Here is a 27,220-nt window from a genome sequence, read left to right as displayed (position 1 = left end):
GTTAAAGCTATTACACCGTGTCCTATCACTACCTGACCTTGTAAACTATTATAGGCAGTGATGAAAGAGACAGATACTTCCATGGGACAGTTCAGAACAATGACGTTGTGTTCCTGCCTTGAATCAATTTCTAGAGGTTTTCCTAAGTAATTAGGGAAACCAATATCTTATTTAAGTAGTTAAATTAGATGGTAAATAACCACACATAGTTCAAATTGTTCACCTAGCTATAATTAAGAGACCTTTTAACTATCCTGCTGCCGTTTTTACACGGGGTCTACACCATGGTGTCGCATCAGGGGCGTTATTCTTCTGCATTAGAAGAGAGGGCCTAATTACACCAAGCACACAAGTGCAGTTTTATTCCTGATACTGTCTCATGTAGCTAATTTGGATGCATTGCAGGGGGCAAAAGTTGACTGCCTTTTGCACATCAGGTCAAAGGCTTTGATTGAAGGCTGCCATGAAAAAGACCACAAATCTTCTTGGACGTAAATTAACACTTCAGGGAGTGGACACAAGCTGGAAAAGAGCACAGCTAGCAGAACTTTACAAAAAGACCTACTTTGATAATTTTGCTTGTGGTTTAAGTACTGTGTGCAGCTGTAAATTCCAAATTGAAGTTTACCAGTTAGTATGCCTGCTCAGGAACACATATACATATATATAATACATTTGATGAGAGAAACTGTTGTCTGAGTATTCTTTTTAGCCTGGAAAGGAAAAAAAAAGAGATCCTGGAAGTGTTGACATTTTTAAGAACTGGTTTTGGCCATAACTAGCTACATTTTATAGACACAGCAGGGATTCTACATAAAACATTCATACCACTAAATTAGTACCAGATCATTTGCTTTGGGTCAGTGTAATTTGAGACCACTCGAATTTTGATTTATTTGTCAAATTGCTTATTGTCTTTTTTTTTTTTAATTAACTAGAAAGTTATGTTTGTCTTAATTTCTTTCTGAATGTGTTCCCATTCTATGTGAGACCAATGGCATACTTTACTTCAAATATTGGCAACCCTAACTGCTATGTGAAAGGAAATTACATCTGCACTGCTGTGCCATAATATATACTGCAGTTATGGTCACTTTTTTTGGACAGATTTTTCCGGGATTTTTTCTTGCTTTCCAGATAAATGAATATACCTAGAAGCATCTTGTCCAATATGTTTAAATTCACATTGGATCACCAATAATAACTAGCATCCACACAATGCCCCTCTGTCCAAAATCCCCAAATATTTAGCAATCAGATAATATGCCATTCCCAATTCTCTAAGGCAATGTCTACTCCATAAAGAAAGCATTTGCTGTTAGTGAGATACCAAGCTATACTTTATGACATGCAGCTCAACACGAGATACTCTCTAGGCTTACATGTATGCAGGACCTTATAATTCAGGATGAGGCACAAGAATAAAGTTATACATTCACTAACCAATGTCAAGATGAGGTAGATTAACAGGTTAATAAGGCTTATATGGATACATTTTAGTATGTATTTTATTTCAGCATTTCAGCTTAATGCAGACCTTAAATCATCAGTTTATTTTTATTTTTTATTAGAAAATCCTGTCCTAAATCCCATGCCATTCCAGTGTGACATCATTTGAGGAGTGTTTTTGTCTCCTCATGGAAAAGGTATCACAAAACATTAAGAAACCTGACTATTGCCTCTGGGCACAACTGCATGGTCTGTGATCAAGCTAACAAATCATTGTTTCCCTGAGTGAAATGTAAAATATTCTTGTCCGTGAAAAACAGGAAGACTTTCTTGCCTGTTCTCTGGGCTGCTCTGAAGAAACACTAAAAATCTGAAGTCTTAGGAAGAGCTCTACTTTCAGTGCTTTCAGGTTTCTAAGCCTTAGTTACCTTATATTTTAATTATGAGGTGAGTATTCCCAAGAATGACATTACCAAAAATAGCTATAACGGAAATTCATTCTGCATTTTTCTTGTCAAATTTCTGGATGCCTTGATCCTGCAAATAAATACCTGGGTGCAACTTCCCTTGCATAAGTGGTCCCTCTGAGCTCCACGAGTCTGACTGCAGTAGTCAAACCGGGTATTTTAGTGGCATGTGGAAACTTTAGTCATGTCATTTTTCTGAGGGAACTCTAATTACAAAAAATGAATGCCACTTTACACAAAGTCTGTTTCGCTCTCAAAAGCTATTTCCTTACCCTTCAAGACAGTGACTTCACACCAAACTTGTGATGTCTGACAAAATTCCAAGCAAGAGGAACGTGTCTCCAAGAGAAATGCGAAACATTGTTTAAAGGGTGATTTATGACAGCAGGAGCATATTATACGTGATTTTGCAAAGAACTTAATTAATGATAAAATTGAGCTTCTGTGGCTTTTGAAAGAAATTAACACTCACACATCTGAACCCCTAGATATGATTTTATATAACTGCACACAAAATATATGATGAGTTTGCTATTTTCTCTTGCTTCCTATCCATCATCTTAATGAATGTCATTATTTGGCACCCAGCCTATTGCTGTCAGAGCAGTTTGTGGAAAACTGTGCCAATCTCCAGCCCTCCCCACTGGAAGAGGAGTGGGAGACATTCTGACACATGTTTAAGCATGACCTTCTCAAAAGATCAGAGATAGTGGGTGGATTTTTTTCAGACTAATCACCGTGGTGTTTAGAGGAACTAAAATGTTGCATTTTAATGACACAGTACTGTGGCAGAAAAAAAAAAATCTGTGTCTCTAATTCCTTGGAGGGATTGTTCTGCAATCCTTCTAACAGTTCCCACGTGAATATGCAATCAGTAAGTTTAATTTATGACCCTTTTTGCTTTCTAAATGTTTAATTAAGTTAGTGCTTAGCACTAACTCAGCAGCCTATAAAAGGTGAAAGTGGTAAACTGATTATTTACTGCACATGCTCTCCAAATATGTGTTAATATTGAAAGGTGCTAATCATCAGTCACAGTGCTAAAAGTTTACCATCCAAGTGAGTGCAAAGTAAGGGCATACAGGGGGAGCAAAGGCAAGGGAAAAGAAGGATGATGCAGGGAGGAGCAAAATCAACAAAAATCTCTTGCAAGAGAAAAGGACTTACATGTTTCCATTGCCATCGTACACCCATCTGGTGCTGCCAAGTCCTTCATAGTCTGAAGCCCAATAGTACAGGCATGCATTTAAGTGCAAGATAAACAGCAAGTATCCAGTTGTTCGAATGACCCTATAAAAGTCAACAGATTTCTGTAAAACAACTTACATTTTTCTTCCTTTTAATATGGAACCTAATGCTCTTTTGGATCAAAACTATGTTTATATTATGCATCCACTAAGTAGTTCCCCACCTGTATTGACTCTGTGAAATAATAGCTGGCAGTTACCTGTCTCTCATGTTTGTCCAAGGTCAAGTAAATATCTTTCCTAGGATATCTGACACAGGGTAATTTTTGAAATACAGTTCCCTGAGGACTTTATAATCCACTTCTTTAATTGGCTAAGAATACCTAGAGAAATTTGAAACTATATTAATGAGGCTAGAGGGTTAATGTTTTTGCCAAACTATTCAAGATAGGCTCTAAACTTGTGAACCAAAGCCAAGAAATGTCCGAGGTCAGAAATGAACTGATTTACAAGAGCTGTGCTAGGAAGCCTGCAGTAGATCCGCTAAATAGCATGATTTAGTGGCTGCACCAGGAGTTATATCATTCCTAATCCCCCTTCTTATGCTTATGGCCAGTTCTTTGAAGAACACCAATGATGAACGACTTAAGCACCAAGCAGCTTTCTGTTTAATACAATAATGATCTCATTGTATATCCTCTGTTCAGTGTATAGGGATATAAAAGAAAGCTCCCCTGGATTTAGTTCTCCGTTCAAATATTCATACAGGAGAGGAATAAATAAGCAGGAAAAGTGCAGGACTTGCCTAAACACAGGGAGGCTGGTGTGTAATGTGTTTATCTGCTACAACTACAATTCAATGCTCTTTGCAGTGCATAGTAACTAAATGTGTGGAAAATGTAATAAGTTCTAAGTAAGTTACATCTATAAATTAATAGGAGATAATATCTCTGGAGTTGCTTCTGTATTGTGCACTCCTTGGTTTTTCAGGTGGCACTGCGTGTCCTCTTTTGCCTTTGCATGCCCTTGAGCAATGTACTTAGGTGTACTCTTCTCTAGGATCTTGACAAATGCATGTCACTTCCCTATTTAAATGTTGGTATTCTTCCAGGACAGCTCTGTTCAGCAGAGACATAAACAGCAACACAGTTGTGGCACTGAACCAATACCATGATACAAAACTGTAGCAAGGCAGAACAACTTTGCAGAGTTTCTGTCTCTGTCGTTCCAGCTACTTTATGCATTTTACAGGACAGTAAGATCTTGCACTGTGAGTCTTAGTATTTCTAAATGAGCACCTTTTCTGTTTTTTTGACACACAAATCAACACCACATCCTTCAAAGTAAGAGAAATTGAAGACGCACAAATATTTTAAAATTTCCCTTTTCAATTCTTTTATGTAGTGTGAATGTCTGTTCCTTGCAAAGCTGCCTATTTGGGTGAAAATGGATTTGCTTATTTCTTTCCTTTTTCTTGAAAGCCATATTTACACAACTTTACTGTTACATACAAGCCAATTACTTCATTCAAAACCATCTATGTAAAAAATTCATATTTTGCTGTACTTACTGCAAACATTATAGGAGATACAGGATAGTAATTGAATTATGACTCCAAAGCAAAGGAAGTAATATGGGAATTAATTATTTTTAAACATTTTCAGCATTAGTAACAGTTAAAAACGTAAGCAGGAGAGATGAAAACTCATTCTTTTTGATGAGATTAGCCATCGGAGAGGATAGTGACACAGTGATTCAGAAACTGAAAAGCAGTTTCTTCGTCTTATGGAAATTCAGACAAGCCTTTTCTTGTACCAACAAGAACTAAAAAAAAAAATAATGAAGAAACCAAACCAAAACACAAAAGACTCTTCAATAAGTGAGAGGGCAACATAAGATTAAACTTTGTGGAGGTCATCATCTTCAAAGTACTTTAGCAGAACTTTCAAACAAAACTTTCTAAGTTTTGTTTTATTTTGCAGGCACATGATAGTATGAAAGATTGTGTTTCAAACTCCTTTTTGCATTAAGTAGTTTCTAAATCTCATAAAATATCTCATTTGCAATGTATACATACCAAGTCTATCATTTAAATGCAATCATTTGGGAGGTTGGACCTGTTGATATCTTGAGGTCCCTTCCAACCCCTATGATTCTATGATTCTATGATTTCCGAAATAGAATAAGATGGGAAACAAGATTCTTATTTCTTTTGCAGCAGCACACAGGAACAATACATGTCCCACAAGTGGGACAGAAAAAACCCAAAACTGTTGGAGTAAGATTTGCACAGTATAAACTACAGCTGATGACATGGACATTAGATGACAATAATGATGACACAATAGATGGGTTCACTGGGTCTTAGCAGCAGCACTGAAGGAACTATGGAACTTACCATAATTATGTCCAAGGATTGTTTGAGCTGGTTCCAGTATTATTCTAGTCACTATAGAAGGTGAGAACATAGTGCAGCGCACAACAGTTATAATCACTATTTAAGATCTGTGTTGAATTTATTCTTATTCCAAGTTTAGTCAGTGCAGTGGAGGATCAAGTTTCTGTATATGGCAGGTTCACGGTGAGAGTGTATTTGAAGAGAATGTTGACACAGGCTCAAGCTCATGACTCTTATTAAGTACAAATAAACAGCTACTGAGGATTTGGCACTGCTCTTAGCAACCTAAAGAAGCCATTATATAGTTCTTTCATTCATCAGAGACTTCGAATCAGAGACTTCTGATATTCTGATCGTTAACTTTTGTCAGGATCCTCAGTTTGGTGAACCCAAACCAGGCCAGCTGAACTGAGCTGTGAGTGATGCTTTACATTTATTATTTTAATGATTACAATAAAAACAGTTATTAAAAAAAAAACCTTAAATTGAACAGTCAAAGATATATCATATTCCACCCAGTGCTTCACTGACAAGTCATGAAATCAAATGAAATGCACTCTGTGCCAAGCTTTGCAAGCTACAAGAGTTTAATAAGCACATACCTGTAGATGTATGCTTTGTCCAGGATAGCTTCCAAGCGATCATTAAACTCAAAGAAAGTGTTATGCTGAATGGAAAACAAATAAAAGTCATCCAATCACTATTCCTCACCACACATCTTTTTGGAACAGTGCAGACATTAGTTCACACACGCATTTTAAAAATAATGGATTTTTCAGTAGTCTGACATTTAAACGTTTAACAAAAAGGTGAACTGCAAAGCAAAGATGAAAATTGAGTTAAACACTGTTTTGGGTGTAGAGTGTCCCATTAATCTGGTTATAGAAACAACATTGCTGTTTAGGTCAGACTGCTGCAGATAAATGGCTTCTACTTCCTCAAGCATATATAATTGCTCGGACATCTTTATTAGAGAGAATTACTCACATAAATATCCAGTAATTCCCAGTAAGTGATCATGTGTATCAACAGCCACATACTAGATAATACTATGTAGTAACAGCTGATGTTGTATTGACTTCCTCATGTAATTATTTGCAGTTTATCTTTAGTGATAGCCCTTGATATCCACATGTAGATTTTTTCTTTGTTTTTGCTTGGTAAATGTCTGTGTATAATATCTTTAGATTGGAAAAAAAAAGTGGGGTTTTGCTTCTTAAATATGCTGTGTAAAGTTTATGCTGTGCAATCCTTTGCTTTTAAGCACCTGACCACAGGAGGGGAAAATACATTGCCATTAATTAATGGGTATTTTTTGGGGTTTTTGTCTTTGAGAAATAAACAGGTAATTTTAAAATAATATAATTTAAATCATGGAAACAAACCTGTCTTAATCACAACGCATCTTTGGAAAGTAGGAAATAACAAAGTCAGAAGGAAAATAAGATAAGGGTTTCATTTTCTTCAATTAAGCCTTGTATTTGTCAGTTTTTTTACTGATGTTGTAGCTTGTCCTGAAGATATTTTCCAATTTCTAAATTCCATATTCCTAAATATTATCCACAATTTTTTTTCATTAGGTTCTAAAAACATTTATGGATGGCTGGCCATCCATCACCAACACAGATCTTACCTTTAGCATCCGATTGGCTCTAAATGCTGGGTTAAATCCAAAGAAGAAGTATAAAACTTCAAATGGCAGTACTGATATCACATCAAGCTGTTGAAGAGCAGAAAGGTCAATTTAAACTTCACAATAATCGTAATACATTTACTATGTGTCAAAAACCTACTAAGATTGAATCAAGATTGAGTGTATCTGAACAGCCAGCATGCTAAACCTGTAACTTCCAAAGTACTGACAGGCAAGATTATCTTTGGAAACTCCAACAGCTCTGCCCAGCTTTTCAGTCCCCCATGCCTGAGATTTTAATCTGTTTCATGGGGATTATTAATGGTATCTGAGATATTTACTAATACATTCTGTTATTTCAATTGCAGTTCTGACAAGACTCAAATGGTAGGCATGTGGCTAGCGAGTGGAGGTGCGGAGAGCACTTTGTAAGCACTTCTTAGTAGTCCCATGGCTTTTAAAACCATGCTGCCTAAAGCAGTCTGGGGAATACAGTGAATTAGAGTCCTTGCTTGCAACCTGAAGGAGCCATGTGTTCCAAACAACACATACATCATAGGATGCTAAGTTTCGCTATTGCTCTTTTTTTAAATGATATTGTCGTTTGTTATATTTGGATGCTTCTCCTTCTCATATCACTAAGATTTTCAACATCTTCTTGCAATACATCGACAGTGTGATTACTCTTATCTGCATACTTTGTTATTTCCAAGAATTCTGTGGAGACAAGGAAAGCTGTGGCAAACTTGTCTTTGCCTTCTTAGAGATGTGATGTCATGGATATCATTTAGGAACAAGAGAGGGAAGTGGAAATGAGGGCTTCATCTCACTGTAATCAGAAAAGCCTTTCCCCTGAGAGACATGACATGCATTGGCAGCAACTAGCCTGCAGCACTGACATTTTATTCCAACCAAGTAAGGTGCAGTTAATACCTGAAATTTGTGAAAAATGCAAAGCAAACAAAAAAATTTATTGAGGACAAACAGCCTTTTATGACCTCTTTCCCTCTTTCAGACACGTCTGAGGTGCACAAAATTTAGTCAGTTCTTTAATAAATCAGTAATAGTAATTAATACTTAATTGTAGGAAAAATTCCCATATCTGTATCTTGCATCTGTTGAGAACACTCAAGTCTCATTAGTTTCTGCAGAAATCAAGTGCACTAAACATAGTGCAAGTGTGAACCTAATTAAAATAAATCCATACATATCCACTCGGTTCTCTTGCTGTAAGTTTGCCTCTGTCCTACTCACGTGCTTGTACCGTGTACATATCCTGCACTTTTGGATGGCTTAACCTCCAGAATATAAATTGTGATACCACAGACACTGAGACAAATTTAACTCTGAAAAAAAGCCAGGTGGAGAAGTATTTACAGTAGAGGACAAAACCCTGAGATTTCAGAGATGTGGTCTGAGCTTCATAGAGCTCTATGTGTATCAGGAATTCAGTAGACTTTGTTGGCAAAAACAGTATTTAGGAGCAAAATGAACATTTTTCCTAAATCAAATACATAAAAAAATTAGGGGTTTTGTTTGTTTGTTTTGTTTTTTGTTTATTTATGTAAGTGATGGCCTATTTATTACCACACATAAGAATTCACCAAATAGAGTTATCCTCTAACTTCAAGACTTTAATTTGTTTAATGAATTGCTGGCAAACTATTATGGTATTCTGTGTGTGCAGAGATAACTTCCCACAAATACACTAATAGATAACTTTATTAATTCTATTTTATTGATTAATTATCATTCAGAATTAATATTTATAGTTGAATTTATAATTATTCTGTTTTATGGTTAAACACTGTGAAGATGGCCGTCTTCAGCTGGTGAGCACTGACATGCCATCAAGTCAATGCTTTCTGATGATCTTCTCAAACCAACAGTGATTTTCAGTGAATAAATAGAATCCTGTGAAATCCTACAGCCAGATACATATTGACATCAGTAATTCAGGATCTGCTTACCCAAAACTTCATAGAGCTGTGGTAGAATTTCTTCATTTCCACTCTGTCTGACTACAGTGATAATGAAAGGAGAAAAAGACATAGTCAAGAACAGAATGTCAAGAATGAACCTCTACTACTTGATAGTAATATCTTCTGATATTAGGGATAATGGCAGCTACATTAACGATGATCTAAATGTACATATGGAGAAATATCTGTATAAAGAAGTAGTATTTTTATTTTAGTTTACATTAGACCAGATTTTATTAGACCTACTTGAAAAAATCAGGTTTGAGATTGTCTGTTTTTTTCCAAGTCTGGGTCTTGGTCTAACAAAATATGTTATATTTTTCCCACAAATTTTCCCTCTTGACATCTGTGCCAGTTGGTGCTTGACTCAAGCCCCTTCAATTTCAGGGTCAAAAGCTTCAGTGACTTCAGTGGTTCCAAGAAAAATGTGAAGAACGCTTCTGATGGTGTACAAAATTAGCTCTTTGAAAGATAGCATTAACATGCTAGCACTATTAGCATCATAATAATCAACATTGTGTTCATTAGTAATGATTAGCTATTTATTCTTAAATTGCTCTCCATGGGAACTGATGCTAATACCTTAATAGGAAAGAGCAATCACAAGTATCTAAAGAAATGTACCTATTATTATACGCTCTGTATTTACCAGAGACACTTTGAAAATAGCTTTAAAATCTTAAGGTTATTTTCATGATAACTTTTCATAATATCTGCTTAAGCATTAAACTAAATGTAGGAGATCAGGCAGTAGATGATCTCTTCACGCACTGCAATCTATGAGTTGTACAAACAGCTTCAAGGGAAATACAAAGTAAGCTTCCTACTTTAGAGTTTTAACCATGTTCATAAAACGTGAGTTCTGTGGGATTTAGGCAGGATTGACAGTTACTGAATGTCTTGGCATGGAAAAATGCATTACACTGCACTGTGTTTAATATCTATCCAAACTATATTTGCACAGTTTTATCCGAGATTCCTCTGTAAAGGTATCAGTAATATCTTGTATGCACAATGTGTAAAATTTTATGTAAAAGCACTGAACTAAAGCTAGTTCCAATTCCATTTGAGGATATGTATTTTGAATTTGCTGTCTGTTGCACACAGTAGTGTTACACTGAAGCAATCTAAACTCATATTTTTCAGCATTAGGCTTTCTTCTATAAAAAGCTAAAGAACTAGAGACAATTTAACAGATAATGTAATGTTCTATATGTCCTTTTGATGTGTCGAGGGCAAACTTTTGCCTTTTTTTGGATACTTGCTTAGAGTTTTATCTTGAATTTTTCTATGAAAAGATAATACAAAAATAATGGCAATAAGCAAAGTAGAATACATATTTTCCCAAAATAAGATATCTCAAATAAATTATTTTTAATACATCCTGGAATTACAAGGATTTGCTCTGATTTTGGAAAAAAAATCCCACAATCTCACAATTGTAACGAAACATGCATATCCTGTCAGACCCTAGCACAATATATACTGTCTTCAACTATGATTCTTGCACAAGGTGTATAGAATGCTGAACGTTTCACACAAACGTACAAACACATGCATAGGTGTATGAGTATCCAGTCATGTGTATGATCACTGATTTTGGTAAACTGCACCGATTTACTTCTGGTGAGAAAGAGCTTTATGCCTGTTCTGACTGCTCTCAACTGTTACTTTCAAAAGCCTTTTTAATTTTTTTAAAAAATGATAGATTGATATATTTCTTCCAAAATGGGATAATGGAAGGTCAGTGAAGAAAAACATAGGTATCCTTTGATAAATAAAAAAAATTACATAGAGAAAGAAGGAAAAAAAAGTGTCAGATTAGGAGGAATTTCTGTAATATACTTTAACACACAATTACCCATGGAAATCTCCACTTACAATACTTACTATTATATCTCCACCTTTCAAAAATTGCACTCGGGGCTGGAAAATCAGTAAGTCACACAGGTAGCAGATATCACAGATGATGTCTATGGTAAACCAATAGATTGTATTACTCGGGGTTTGATATGGAAACACAAAGCGAAGGGGAATGAACCAGCAATTCCAATTATAAGCGACTGTCACAAGCATGAGCCATGCAACATAACGGCGATCTGAAAGAAAAATAAGAAACAACATTGAATTTACAGGCATGAACCTACAACCTTTTCTCATTCTTCTAGGCATATTTACTGCAGTGTCTGGGAATATTTCTGTCCAGACACACCTACCATTATCTCTTTTTTGACAGCACAGGCTGCAAAAATGACATAGGTTGGAACTAGGAGCCATGCAAAAATTGGCAAAAGGGAAAAAATGAGTTTATGGGAGTATATAGAATTTAGTGCATTTGAAGAAATGATAGATTTTGCATGCTGCTGGTGTATGACATGACTAATGAAAGAATTATTCATCCCCATTGAATGTGAAAAATTCTAGATCAGGAATCAGAAGTCTTGGGTTTTTATTGTGGTTGGTTTGTGTAACAGTTTTGTGCATACAATATTGTAAGCTCAACATTAAGACAGCAATATGCACTTGCAGCCCAGAAAGCCAACCATATCCTTGGCTGCATCAAAACCAGTGTGACCAGCATGTTAAGGGAGGTGATTCTGCCCCTCTGCTCTCATGTGAACCCCACCTGGAGTACTGCGTCCAGCTCTGGGGTCCACAGTACAAGAAAGACATGGAGCTGTTGATGCAAATTCAGAGGAGCGCCACAAAGATGATCAGAGGGCTGGAGCACCTCTCCTATGAAGACAGGCTGCAAGGGTTGGGCTTGTTCAGTCTGGAGAACAGAAGGCTCTGGGGAGATGTTATAGAAGCCTTCCAGTATGTAAGTAGGTGTACAAGAAATCTAAAGAGGGACTGTTTAAAAGGGCATGTAGGGAGAGCACAAGAGGTAATGGCTTCAAACTAAAAGGAAGTAGTTTTAGATTAGATATTAGGAAGAAATTGTTCACTGTGAAGGTGGTGAGGCCCTGGCACAGGTTTCCCAGAGAAGCTGTGGCTGCCCCCTCCCTGGAAGTGTTCAAGGCCAGGTTGGATGGGGCTTTCAGCAACCTGGTCTAGTGGAGGGTGTCTCTGCCCATGGCAGGGGGTTAGAAATAGATGGGCTTTAAGGTCCTTTCCAATCCAAATGATTCTATGATTCTATCTTTGCAACCATCTTTACAACTGTTGTCACTTTTCATTTCTTTTCCCTCTTTGGAATAAATGTTCTTTAAGGCAGGATCTATGCATCCCTCTCAGTTTCAAACAGGAACATGGATTGTATGGTGACTCACAGGTACTATGTAATACTAGGTCACTTCAGTATGCTTTTACCCCATAGTATCAGCTTTTAATTTACCTGTGTATGAGTCTATGCTGTCAGGTAGCTTCAGATACTCAATATATTTTTTCAGTGGAGGTTTTTTGAATTTACAGCACAGCATATCACAGTAATGTTCCTCTTCTGGCTTTACTTCTGCATCCTCCTTCTTTTCTTCTTTTTTTTCTTCTTTTGGTGGAGGTGGAGGCTTCTTCTTTGATGGTGCTAGCCATACAGAATGCCACAAAGTGTGTCATTTTAATAATGACTCTATTATTACATCCTGTTTTAACATGTACAAGAACCTCATCATGTTAAAAACACTTGGAAGTGACTAAAACTGCAATTCATTATCATACTGAATACATCAGAAGGCAGGTTGGATAATAAAGTCACTGCTGATATAATATGTACATCTATCAAGAACGGAGTGCTTCATGTTGCAGAGTGATATATATATATACATATATATACATATATATATAAACCCCTGTATTTCCTTGGACAGAACCCACAGCTAATGCCATAAAACACTGACAATAAATAATTTATAATTTAGCATTTACACAATTGGGCATTTCTCTTTACACAACTGTTGCAAATAAGGCATGCAATTAGGGAGAGATAAGAAAAGATGGCTGTGCCATGAACTGATTTCTTCCCTCTCCGAGAACTGATATGTAAGATGCAGCAAGTGGAACTAATTGGAAGCTGATGGTTTTGTATGTTTCTAGGCTTAAAAATATCTTGTGACACTACTTTGAGCCTGATTCTATCTTTAGGCTGGATAATTTTGTCCCCACATTTGTCCCATTAATTCTGGTGGCTTTACCTCTGAGTAGAATATATATATTCCTAGCAGTAAACTGGAAAACTGGATCTATAAGGATTCAGGAAATAAATTATTCTAAGTTCTACAAAGAGAAAAAAAGATGTTTATAATACTTTAGTCACTATTTTTTTCCAGCTTACTGTAAAGCAGGTAAGCAATAAACAGCTTCTAAAAAAATGTCAGAATATAAAAATCACCACACAATTCTTTGTGAAAAAGAAACAGGAGTCAAACTCTCCTCTAAAGAGGAAAAATATCCTATCTTGTTTATGTTTCATACTTTGTCGAAAGTAAATGTTTAATTTTGAATGAGTTTTCTCTATTTGAAACATGTACTTAAAGTCTTCAGTAAATCTGGAAGAGTGCTGCCATGGCTAAAATTTTATTTACTTTTACTCAGCAGATCCAATCTCAGAGCAACTAATATCTACTTATAAGATATGTATGTTTCTTCATGTATTTCAGATTAATCTGCACGAAGAAACCTATGTGGAAACTATTTAAAAATATATAAAACTGCTTGACAGGGGTGATTCTAGACAGCTATTTCTAGAGTCACTTACATGCTGTAGGACTGCCTTCAGGGGAGGACAGCACTGGGTCTTTCAGCTTTTCCTTGTAGACTGTTGCCCTTTCCCGCATTTTTCGGACAATCTCTTGAAGCTGGGCATCAGCATACTCATTTCTTTGGAAACCTGAAGGTTTTGGCTTCTGTGTGCTAATTAAAACAAAAGGAAAATAGCTTTATGTACCAGAAATGAATGGAAGGTAACAGTGCTAATGCTGCTTCTGAGCAGAAGTCAGACATTAAGACTGGATCTTTATTGGTCACAGTGATTATTCACATCACTTAATTCGTGGTAAGTGGACACCTAAGTAAACTGCTAATGCTTCCTGCTGAAGGCACCTAACATTGCTGGCTACATGCAGCAGACAACACGATATCTCAGGCACAGGAGGTCCTGTACCCTGTGCTCTGTATCACCCACTACACTAATGACTTCCAACTGCTGCTTTTCACCAAGTTCTACCGTGGCTATGTAAGATCTAGAGTTTATCCTGTGTATTTGTTAGGATACAAGGCATGCTCTTACCATCTGTGCATAACAATGTATTAATTATTGTATGGTAATAGCCTCATGATGACAGGACATAACTGATTTAAAGACTCTGATATGAAGGTAGGAGAGGAGAGACTATGCTTACTTTATGCTTTTTAGTATTGAGAAAAGTGATTTTATCTCATTTTTGTAACACAAATCAGCTAATATGAGGTTAAAAAAAATATAAATGCATGTTTTTCCAAGTGGGAGCAGAACAATGAGCTGATATCCCATCACTCACAGCATTTCTTCAAACCTGAAGACTGTTCATTTGCAAACACCTGCACTCACATTCTTCACTGAAACTAATGCTTTTTACAGGATCTCTGCATACTACACAGTCAATTAGAAAATCTAGCTGAAGGTGTTTCTGGATCAACTCTTTTGAAATTTCATCCTCAATTACTTGCTAATGTCTTATTATGCAAACTGGGTCTGTTTTGAAGTACTGCCCAACTCACAGCTGGGCCATGCATTTGGGCTTCCTCTATGTGGAGACCAGGATATGGGATTTCTTCTGTGTCCTAGACTCAGCATTTCTCAGTTGGTGTCACACACTGGTGTCAGAGCTGGCTGGAAATGTCTGTGATAGGCACAGAGCAGCTTGATGTCTCTTCCAACACAAGTCAAACTTTGATACCAAACCCCTGCCAGCTATGATCAATACAGCACAGAACTGTTCTTTCTTGTAGTTTTTTTCAGCTCTGTCCCAGATATCACAGCAAGGTAAGGATATGACAGAGTGAGGCATGCTGGAATTTTCCGAATTCTTGAGAAGACCTACCCAAAGATAGTAGAGGGAAAGCAGTATGCCAGCATCTTGAGTATGGAAGAAATAAAAAATGCTCCAAAGGGATCTTTGAACAAAAAACTGTGTCTCCTCAGGACCTTAAACCTATTTTGAAGTACTTAACAGAAGGAGCTGTAACTAAAAAAAAGGAGAGTGTTGGAGTGGGATGTGTGTAGCTTTCTGAGAAATACAGTTTTCTGGAGACACAACACATATCATGGTGTCCAAGGAAGTACGACTTAGAGATTTGAAAATCCTTCAACAATAAAATCCTTGGATGAAATGATAAGCTGTTAAAGGCAGGAGCAGCAGAAGCCTGGAAGTGATGTGGTTATCATTCCTCTAATTTAACACTTCTTTAGTGTCTATTTCTTAAAACTCCCCAGACAGGAGATTAATCAAGCAGTTCTGATATACTTTGTAATCTTATCACAGTTCCTTTTGTGTCACATATTCCCTTTGCTCAGGCCATCAGCAGTGTAATGAAATCCTTTCTTGTTTTGAGCTAACATGTCACAATTAGTTTTTCAGCTTCTATGCAAAGAATTTAAAGTAATTCTTACTCTTTGCTGTTGCTGTATATTCTCAGGGCTTTAGGTATCTTACAGTAAAATACACTTATCACAAGTGTCATGCCAATGCCCCTTCTATGTGCTTTCTAAGGATAAGCTATAAGATGTGTGGGGTTTTGTTATTTCACGTCCTTCCAATAAAAGTTACGGTCTCCTTTATCATAAACTTGGTGCTTTATCACTGCAGTGTAGCCCTAAGGAACTATCTTTGTATCTGGTACTGATTAATAACTATGTGAATTCGTTTAAAGATATTTGCCCCACAGTTTATGAGAAATTGATTTTCCTTGCCCTACTTCTCATTGGTGTGCATGATCTTGTCCTCTATTATTTTCTTACTTAAATTTTCATTGGTTAATACAGATGGCAGAGGCTCTACATTGAACACTTTGGATTTGAAGATGTGTATTGTAATTTTGCTTTGTGTAGGGCTGCACTTTGACTTGCTTCAGATGATGGAGCCTGTTCAAACCTTACTCTTTCTCTAGTATTAGGTGATGCTTTGCCATGAATGCATAATGCTGGTGCTGTGCAGCTGCCTTCCACCCCATGCGGAACTCTTGGTGGGAACTGGTCTAGCTCAGCACCTCCTGACTGGCCCGAGAACATTTCCCAGCAGAGTTGAGGTGCTTTCCTTTCTTTTCTCCTCTCTTTTTTTTTGTTTTGCTAGGTTTCTTTCACTATGTGCAAGTTCTTTCATGTAGTAAACTTTTGATTAACTCTACTAATATATGTTTTATAAATTCATATACATAAGCACATAGCTGCCAGCAGAACATGACAGCCAGCCTGAACAAGAGGACATTTTCCAGGTCAGAGACTCTTCTAAGGTAATTCTCTTTGAAGAGACCATATTTAATACTTTTCGTTTGTCTATCACACTACATTTCAATGTTTTCTGGTTCAGGTTTGCTAATCCTCAGACTTTCCGATGTTGTGGCTGTAAGAAAGGTTACTTTGACTTATATTTTTAACACACTCTGTTAAGCAGATAATGCCTCATTATGAATTCATAATTCCATTAATTCTCACTTCACAGTTAAAATTACAGGCTGTCCTGAATTCATACTGGGTTCTTTTTGGTTTTATTCTATGTATGAAAACTTTCAGAGAGTGATCAAATTTATTACACCATATAGTCTTTTACAGAGTATTCCCTGCAGAAGTGGAAATGTTTATTCCCTGCAGAAGTAGTAATTTCACATGGCCTAGGAAATGAAGTCAGGACCTTAACTTGTGTACTACTCACACATTTTTATTATTATCTCAATTGCATTTTATTTAACAGCAACACATGTAAAAAATAATAACAGCTGCACCACCACCACCAAGAATAATAATGCTTTATGTTTTTATTTTGTAGGGTTTATCTTTTTAACTTGTAGATTTTAACTTGTTTCTTTAATAAATAAAATTACAGTGCCTTAATTCTCCGCATGCTAAGAGAAAAAGATTTAGACACCTATAACAGAGTGAAAGAAAATGGCCTTGAAAGAGCAGGCCACAGAAATACTGTGTTGAGTGTGCTAACATACGTAACATCTGTTAAATACTGTGGCTTTGAAGTTTTATGTGTTAAGAGTTAAAAAAAAAACAGAGATCAAGAAATGCAGTAGTTTATTTCAGAATAAATCAAGTTCACCCTTTTCTAAATTGCAATCTAAACTTTAATTCTTTCTTGCTTTTTGGCCATGAACGTGAAATATTTGAGTTCAACTCCATCCTTTATCTACCAGGTGACCCCTGAGAAAATGTATTTCATAAATGTATGCTGCTGTCTGAAAAAAAATCTATACCATGTTTTGCTGATTTCAGGTATAACCCTTTTTTTTCAAGCACTTAAGAAGCTTCCAGCTATCTACCTGGAAATAAAATTCTTGATCTTGCAATAGAACTTCCAATGCTTTTATTGAGCATTGCCATTATGATTTATGATTGCATTTACAACCCATGTATTGAAAAAATAATTTGTTCTCTTGAATAAATTATGGAGAATCTCTAATTCAAATTACCAATTTTCAGAAGGATATGGCCATGCATCACTATACAAATGTCCACAAAGCATAATGGTATAACTGAGAAAGATTTCAGTGAGAAAATAATGTAGTTCTAGGCATCATGAAAGGTATTGACCAAAAAACATGCTCAATTTGTGCTGACAGTCTCAGTATGGGTAATGTCACAGAAACCAGAACCCTCTATCTGTCTCTTGGTACAAAATCTAGTAGTATGCTAATGATGTTTGATAGGACATTGGATTTGAAAGATTAAAAAGTAGGACTGATTCCTATACAGGAAAAATTGAATTATTTAAGCTGAGTAATAGAAATGAGAACATATCTAATGATATGTAATGTATACATATATTTATAAACAATTTGTAAGAATTTCTTTAATAAATGGTGAAATCATGAATTGCAAGTGACAAAAGGATAAAAACCCAAGAGTTTTACTAAACAACAGTGTTTAGCCATACTTTAACCTGGCTATGAAAAACACTGGTGCAAATATAATCCTAGAATGCATCTGACATATTACCAATGAAGGAATAATTTATATTGGTATATAAACCAACAGTGAGACCTATACTGACTAGCTATACACTGTGGATTCATATAGGAAACTGTATGAAGTACCTAAGAATGATCAAAGCCATTGGGAACCTGGTTTTAAAAAGGATAGGAAAATGTATGAAAGAGTATCATTGCCTATGAATTCAAATTTTGGTGGAGAAACATGTAGGTGAAAGAAGCGTATGAGCAAAGGAATAGTATTTTAATAAGAATGAATGTGAACAGGAACACTACAAATTAATATGAGGTCAAGGTCTGAAGAAAGATGGGTATTCTAGACAGCCTTCTCTCTACTCACTGGTATTTCAGTGAGTAGAATTGAAAGAAGTGTGACAGGCAGACTTCAAGATTATATTAGCCAAGATCAAGAAAACTATTGTAGGCAGCAATTCCCAAGAATGTAGGAGAATGGATGCATCATGACAGGAAACCCTTTTCAATTACTAATGTCCTACTATCTATGGTTTTGAATATTTTCATTAAAAACTGTAGTGTAATAATATTTGGGTTGATTTTGGTTAGGTATAGAAGCAATAATAGGTTCTAAGTTTCATGTGGACACCACGACAATAAAACTTTGCATTTAAATTAATGACTTTCCCTTAGTTCAGAGTCATTGTAGAACTTATGCTCAATTTTGGCCCTAAGCAAATGTTCTTCAAATAAAATGCAGGGGTCATCTATTTCCCAAATCTCAACTGGCATTCATACAGCAAAATGGATAGAGAAGCAACAATATTCAAAGAAGCCACTGTCTTTTAGAGTTATCTACTAGTATTGATTTCAGAACAAACTTCTTGTTGCAGCGCAGAATGAAATCTAATCTGGGCTGCATGACATTCCTCCTGTTTAGTTCAAAGGTTTGTCACAGCAGCTTCTTTGACAATCCTCCTAGTTATTCAATCACAACAGGCTCTGAATTCTCTAATCCTCTTTGCAGTACTCTCTAAGGAGAAGTCTGTTTCAACACTGAGCACATGGAACTCTCACTAAGGTACCAGATTAAAATTTGAACAAGATTTAATTTTAATTAGTAATTTTGCAGTATGATCTGTGCAAAAGAAAGTAGGATGAATGTTGAAAGTAACAATTAACTTTGAAAAATCATCTTTCTTTAATGTCACTAGTGAAATAAAGGTGTTTAATGGCACTGGATATCTACTATGGCGTAAAAAATAAGGGTAGGATCATTTCTGACACTAATCACTTTAGAGCAAAAGTATAATATTCTAAGAAAGAACCATGTGATAATAAGTGAGACAGCCTTGCCTCACTTGTTTCTCTATGTGGTGCTAATGTGTCATTGGGGTTTTCTGATGTGTAAGTGATTAAATCTGTCTGGGGCATCTGCCTCTTATCAGGAGTTTTTAAAGATATTTTTTATCCTACACACATAACATCTGTTAGATTCAAACACATTTAAATGCAAACTCATAACTTATTTACATAAGCTTATAATAATTTATGACTAAGGAAAAAATGTCTTAGAGCATGATCTAGTGCTTTACAGGGTTCATGAGCATAGCACAAAGCCATCAAACTTTCTGTTCTTCAGTCTTTATTAATACACAGGAAAAAAAAGGCTAAAACGAAAGTACCCATAGTATTTCCCACAGTAATTTTTTTAAAAGTTGCAACAACATGTCTCAAATTTTAAAAACTTAATTTTCAATAGATACTTTCATTTCTGTTTTCATACAGATCCTAAAAAAAACCCCACACAAGCATAGGTACTTTGAGATATCCTGTAATCCTTGTCCCCAAAGCAGGAGGGAGTATACCTGTGCTATTCCTGACAGATTCTTCTCTAACCTCTTCTTAAATATGTTTAGTGATCAGTACTACATAATCTTCTTAAAGAATTTGTTCTAGTGCTTTGCTAGCATCATTGTACAATTTTTTTTCTCAACATAAATCTCTTTTTGTACAATTTGTCTTATCTTCTGTGAACACGAGATAAAATATATAGTCCCTTCCTTTTATCTTAATTTTTTTGCCATTTGAACATTTTATTTTCTATTACTGGGTGTTTTTAGGGGTCTTTTTTGGGGCAGAGTTGTTTGTGGTTTTTTGCTAAGGGAAGAGATTTGGGAAAAGCATAATATTTTTATTATGACTAAGAATATTAGTTAATTTTATAATTTTCATTGTGCAGAAGTGTGAGTACCTGAATAAGAATCTTATAGCTGATACACACTTCAGGAAGCTTTAATTCTGCTAGCAAGGCCAAAATAAAAAGGAGGAAGTGGTGGCATAGCTTCAGCTTGGGTGGTAACTAAAATTGCTCCACTGTTAGGAACCCTGGCAGATTTTCATGCCATGCACTACTACTGTCTATGCTAATTATATAAAATTAGTTTTGTTCAAATGACTTTGTGGCAATTTCACCTTTGTTAGTAGTAAACCGCTATATAGCCACTTGTGCTGGAACTCATTTTATGTACTTTCCTAGTATTCAGAAAAACTTGGTGAGAGAGAACTGATTCCTCTGAGAAGATTTTCAATTACCGTTATCTAAGACCACCCGTTCCCCTTCTGCAGGCCCATTCTTCTCCAAATTCAGCAATAAAGTAGGCAAGGTCCCTGTGGACAACACATCTCAAATATCAGTTATCCAGGGCACAGAATAAAACTGGGTTGTCAGACCCCTCTGACTTCTCATCCAATTTTCATATCTCCAGCTATCACTGTTTCCTCTCTACTTCTCCTGTGCTGCACAAAATGTGATGTTTTAATATCTGGAAAATGAATTAAAATGCTGGAGATGGGGTATTTTAATAAAAAGGAGTGGATAAGATTAGTTGTAGGCATGAATACTTACACTAGTCATGAAGTAATAATCAGTTTTCCTTTACTAAATGATAATAAGAATTATGTCTTAGATTTATTTGTCTCTTAGATTTGTGAAAAAGACTATAAAATTTTTGCATTTTTTTGGTGCAATTTTATTACACAAACTAGTAGTCTACCTGTCACAATGCTCATTGCTTTGCTTTTTCCCCCCACAATTTACTCAACAGATAACAGCAGAGGTAATAGTTCTAACAAATTATCTTTTCTTGCTTCACAAAAAAGGTATCTTCTTACTTTGAAAAATGTTAGGTCATTGGAGGATTTACACAAAATTCTTTTAATTAAAAAAAATAAATCAGTGGCAAAGTATGACAAACTATACCCTTGTTGTCTTACATATTCTAAACCAAAGAATTTCTCATAGTTATACAGTCAGAAGTAAATATATATGAATATTCTGAACATATAATTTAACATAATGCAAGGGAAGAAAAAGAAGAGCAGCATTTCAGTCTGTATAATGACATTTCTGTTCCTCTACTTGCTTCATTTAGTCTTCAAGGAAAAACTTCCAAAATCACTACCTTTTTAACTTCAGGCTACCGACTTGATTGTTGTGCAGAGTGAGTGGCATTAAATAGCATGCGTAACTGCATCCGGTAGAACAGACAGAATTTAAAGGCTGTAGGAAAATACATCTCAGCAATGATTACAGCAAATTTAATCCATTTTGGTAGAGGCAGCATGCCATCACCTTTCTATTTAATTTGCAGGTTCTCAATTTAGTCATTGCAGAAATTCAAATCCAAGCACTAAAAGTGACAAGCTCTGAAAGAAAGACCTAAGCAGAATGAATACAAGTGCTAAGAAAAGTATTTTGATTGGTTAATACATTAATGTCTTTTCAGTCAGGTTTACAATATGTACTGGGTGCATTCCTTCTGCTTATAATTCAAATTACTGCAGTGATTAACTGGAAACAACTAATGAAAGGTATTAATCTCCTTGTAAAATGTTTGTGCAACTATGTTTAAACTGGGATTTTCCAGAAGTGCCCAGTTTAGCCTTGTTTTACTTTATATTGAGTCAATTTAAGTTTAGTATCATGAGGATCATCTTTTTGGGTCCCTGGTGTTCCTACAGTAATCAAGGGTTTCTTGAGAGTCTGCAGAGGGTTGATACAGGGTCTGTTTCACCAGGGTGCTGAGATTTTGTTCTTGTGATAGGACATAGTTTCTCTAAGATGCATCTGCTTTGTGAATCAATGTGTTGCAACTAGTGGATGGCAAGCACTAATAAGCACGGTAATTTTCTTGGTTGAGGTAATTGAGCTAAATGAAGTGCATTACTCACTAAGAACATGCTACCAGCAGGAGTTCTCTTTATTAACCTGGCTATGCACCACATAGCAAATTGCCTCTTAATCTTTGTTTGTTTTGTTATCTTTTTTTTTGCTATTAGCCAAATTAGAGAAGAAGAAAAAATTATCTCCTTTATGGGCCTGACAAGGACTAGTATAGACTACTAGAGAACAGGATGTGGCTATGAAGCAAACTATGAGCAAAAAACTTGGGACTTCCTGAACCATGTGTGCTCATCTGTCAATTTGCAACACTAGAGCTCCCTTTTTTAAAAGATGTTGAAAGCTGGGTTCTGCGTTTGCAAAAGCAGAATCAGCAGGGTACGTTTACTGGGTAGGAATGTTAAATGCTATTTTGTATAACTGTAATACTTTATTAAAATTTATTTTGTGCATTTTATATGAAAATATTTTGTTCATAATACTTAGATTCTGAAGGTGGTGTGTCAGATATAATTTTTATTCCTCTCTAAACATAACTCAGAAAATGTAAAATCTTGAGGTGAAACCTAAAAGCATCTGAAGTCCTGGTTGCCCATGATATTTTTTCCTTTATATGCAGCCCGTGAATATGGATTGCCATTTTACGCAGCATTTTACAGAGGAGGGTTCATGATCCTTGACTGGGGTTTCAGAGTACTGCCTTAGTATAAATAGTACATTGTAAGCACCTTGGTAATCTGGGAAGATGAAGCACCCTTACAACTTTAGCCAGGCTTAAAAGCTTTTAAAGACACAGAGAAGAGGTCATAGAAGCTTTTTGTACATCTCCATTTTCTCTGATCTGTGCTCTCAGATGCTTTATTTACCATTCTTCCATACTCTACTTTTTCTAGTACTTGCTGCAACTTCTTTGTCTTGTCCTCTGATTCCAGGTATCCACTACTACTTGTTCCTCAGGCATCCATCTCCCCTCTGCTCTTCCATTCCAAAACACTATGCAGTCCTCCTCTTCATAGACTACTGCATGCCATGGGCTTTGTGTTGGTTCCCTGTGCAAGGTTTCAAATTTGTCTCTCTTATGTGATCATCTAATCCATGTTTTTAAAATTTTTTGTATGTGCATTAAATTTTGGGTTCCAAACAGTACCTCACAAAGCATGTTATCATTTTCTCTTGTGACTATATTTTTCTGTGTGCTGAGCAAGGTTATCTGAAGACCTTTGCTTTACATGGCAGCTGTAGTGCTTGGCCATCTGAGTTGCAGGTGTGCCTGTGCCTAGCTTGTGGGCACCACTGAACCTGGCCCACATCTACAGATTGATATCCCTTCCAGCCACAGCCCAGCCCTGCCTGGCTGTCTCAGTGCCATGCCTGACTCCAGTTCCCTTCACAGCGCACTGACCAGCTGACTGCCATCCCAGCTTGACCCCGGGCCTGCCTTGTCACTGCAGGCTTGCCTGGGCTGGACATGGCTGCCACCCCTGGGCCTGCCCGGATCGCCTTGCTCCTGACTGGGCTCTGGCTAGGGAAACCCCAGCCCTGCCTGCCATATTGCCAGCTCCCTGTCCCTGAGGCAGGGCCTGGTCCGTGTAGCTCCCTAATGATGTGCCATATTTGCTTAAGTGTTACGCAGTGTCTCATGTGAAATGCTTTCATGGCACTTCAAAAGAGTGCAGGATTGTGTATGCATATACGTGTTTTTATGAGCCGTATGAGGAGAAAGCAATCTTGATGTATTATAAAGGCTGCAATGTTGTTTCATGCTAGTTCCTTGTTAATAGTACTCCGTTGTCGTCTTTTAGATTGCAAATTAGGTCCTGAGTGTTGTTGTGTTCCCTCATTTCTTTCTTTGTAGAGACAGCACAATGTTAGCTTTCCCTCCCAGAGATTATTATCGCTCAACAAATAGCTATTCATGGAAATTACCTATCGTTCTGTTACATTATAGCTGAAGATGGAGGGGAGAAACAATCTATTGGCAAACAGGGCTGGCTTGTGTGCAGTTCTATCTAAGCCATTAGGAAACATTCAAAGTTTCAGTTACCTGGCTGTAATTCAGTGCCTTGGCACATCAGCTGTTATTGTGTGTCTCCTCTTTCAGACATAGTGGTCAGGTGGCTGAGATCAGTGCATGTCTTTCTACTGTTTATTGACATCCACTGCTGTGTATGGCTGTATTTTAAAAATAAGGAAATTCTGAGAGGGAAAACCCAGAAATATTTCTTTTTTCCTATGAACAGTTTCTATAGGAAGGAGAAAGTACAGGGAAAAAAAGTAGTTCACTTAATAAGAGAGAAAAAAATATCTTTCAGAGGAAGTTAAAAAATCTGTTTTCCTGTTAATACAGGCTGTATTGCACCATAAGTAAAAAGTTGCTGTAATGAAGGTGAATGGGAAGAAAGACACAGGTGCACAATCTTTCAAACTCTTGTACATGTAAGTCATCTTACTGATTTCAGATAATTCAGCTACATTAGTATAATTGTTCATTAAGTAATATTACCTAAGATTTTAAAATCTAAAGTCTTTATGTGGAATCTCATTACCTTGCCCTGAAATTCTGCATGGGCAGACACCAGTTTGATCTAAATGAAAAGTATGCTCTTTGAAATAGGACATCTGCCATCTTCCTTCTTCCTTACTCTATATATCTGAGCTGTGCAGATGCATTCTAAAAAAGTTAAAGTCACAGTAACAGAAGATTGGGTGAAACCCTTTCTGTCAAGGTAATACATATGAAACTTGAGGTGCTCTGGAGGTATATGAGTTGTGAATAGATACACATCCACAAATCTTATCTTATTATGTATCTTACATATTGTGGGCATACTGATGATTTCTTAGTGTGCAGATCAAATGAGTTTTTGTTACATTTTGACTCTTGGAGGATGATAGCATAGGAAAAGAATCTAAGTCAAAATATAATATCAGGATCCTGAGAACACCCAGAGGCCTTATATGCCCTGAGAAATCTCCAGTGGGACTTCCACACACACTCTCTGCCCATAGTCCTGGAGTGTGCACTTAAGTTCAGGCCTTAGTGACTGCTTGAGCAACGCCTAGATGTGTCTAGCTCCAGTTCTGTCACTGGTCCTGTCTTCTGGATGGAACTGGAACTTATGTTGCAGTCTTGCCTCCAGTCCTGCTGGTGACTGTTTCTTTTTGCTCCTGACTGGACTCCTAGGATGGACCTTAAACCTGGTTCATCACTTTGCCTTGCTGACAGTCCCTGTTACTAGGATCCTGCTCTGCCTGCTGTGTTCACACCCTGTGGGACTTCACCTTTTCTAGTAAGGACACTGATTGTGCTGGGGTTGCCCTTGGCTCCCATCCCTCGTTCCCTCAATGAGCAGCTGGCCCTTGCTGCTTCCTGAGATACAGCTGGACAAAATCTGAAATTCCAGTTAAGAAAATGCTACCAACCATCTCACCAATCTTGATTATAAAGGAGAGGTGTCCCAGCCCTGTGACCATTTTTGTGCAGGGATACTCTGAATCCATCCATCCCCCAGTCTGTACTGATACTGGTGATTGCCCTGACTCATGTGTAGGACTCTGTACTTTGCCTTGAACCTCATGATGTTCATGAGGACCCACTTCTCAAGTCTGTCCAGGTCCCTCTGAATGACATCCCTTCTCTCCAGTGAATTAACCACACCATTCAGCTTGATGCCATCAGAAAACTTGCTGAGTGTGCAGTCCATCCCACTGTCTATGTCATTAATTAAGATATTAAATAGTATGGATCCCAAAATAGGGGACAACACTTGTTACTCATCTCTATTTGGACATCATCAAAATGTAGATTAAACAGTGTCAGAGTCTCATAGTTTAACCTCAGCTGGCAACTAAGCAGCACACAGCTGCTTGCTCATTCCACTTGCATTGAGATGAGGGAGATAATCAGAAGAGTAAAAGTGAAAAAAATCATGGGTTGAGATAAAGATAGTTTAATAGTCCCCCTAGTTTCTTTGCTGAGCATGACATCATATGGTAGAGAATATCCCTTTGGCCAGTTTGGGTCAGCTATCCTGTCTATGCCCCCTCTCACCTTCTTGGACACCTCCTGCAGAATGTGTTGGGTTGTAAGGGATCTTTCAAGGTCATCTAGTCCACCACCACTGCACTAAGCAGAGACATCTTCACTAGATCAGGTCACTCACAGTCCCATCAAGCCTGACCCTGAATATCTCCAGGGATGGGGCCTCCACTACCTCTCTGGACAACCCGTGATCTACCACCCTCATATTGAAGGTTTTTTTTTCCTAATACCCAACCTAAATCTACCCATTTCTAGTTTAAAACCATTACTCCTCATCCTATCACTACATGCCCTTGTGAACAGTTCTTCCCCAGCTTTTCTATAGGCACCTTTCAGGTACTGGAAGACTGTTTTAAGGTCCCCCTGGAGCCTTCTCCAGGCTGAACAAGCACCATCTCAGTCTGTCTTCATAGGGAAAGTGCTCCAGCCCTTTGATCATTTTTGGTGGCCCTCCTCTGGATGCACTCCAATAGGTTTATGTCCCTCTTGTGTTGTGGGTTCCAAAGCTGGACACAGTATTCCAGGTGAGGTCTCACCAGAGCAGAGGGCTAGAACCACCTCTGTTGACCTACTGGTCTCACTCCTTTTGACGCAGCCCAGAATGCGGTTGGCCTTCTGGGCTGCCGATGTACATTGGTAGCTTATGTTCAGCTTTTCATCCACGACTACCTCCAAATGCTCTTCCTCAGGGCTGCTTTCCAGCACATCAACCCCTAACCCTAAAGGGAATTGTCCCAAGGCAGGTGCAGGACCCTGCACTTGGCTTTGTTGAAGCTCATGAGGTTCACCTGGGCTCAC

General features: G+C 37.1%; 1 protein-coding gene across 1 annotated transcript in view; it reads right to left on the bottom strand.

Moving 5' to 3' along the window:
- Window positions 1-27,220, bottom strand: part of CNGB3 (cyclic nucleotide gated channel subunit beta 3) — a gene marked incomplete at both ends in the record, with an annotated part of 62,500 nt that overhangs the window by 18,958 nt on the left and 16,322 nt on the right. The window contains 7 exons of the mRNA XM_084260589.1: window positions 3,084-3,206; window positions 6,104-6,168; window positions 7,135-7,221; window positions 9,105-9,155; window positions 11,007-11,215; window positions 12,454-12,639; window positions 13,810-13,964. Coding sequence (XP_084116715.1) covers window positions 3,084-3,206; window positions 6,104-6,168; window positions 7,135-7,221; window positions 9,105-9,155; window positions 11,007-11,215; window positions 12,454-12,639; window positions 13,810-13,964 — 876 coding nt within the window. The remainder of the gene's footprint in view (window positions 1-3,083; window positions 3,207-6,103; window positions 6,169-7,134; window positions 7,222-9,104; window positions 9,156-11,006; window positions 11,216-12,453; window positions 12,640-13,809; window positions 13,965-27,220) is intronic.

Source organism: Gallinula chloropus (assembly GCF_964237585.1).
Source record: "Gallinula chloropus genome assembly, chromosome: 2".
NCBI classification, from domain to species: Eukaryota; Metazoa; Chordata; class Aves; order Gruiformes; family Rallidae; genus Gallinula; species Gallinula chloropus.
Note: the sequence above shows the minus strand (reverse complement) of the source record. Positions and strands in the feature narration are given on the sequence as shown.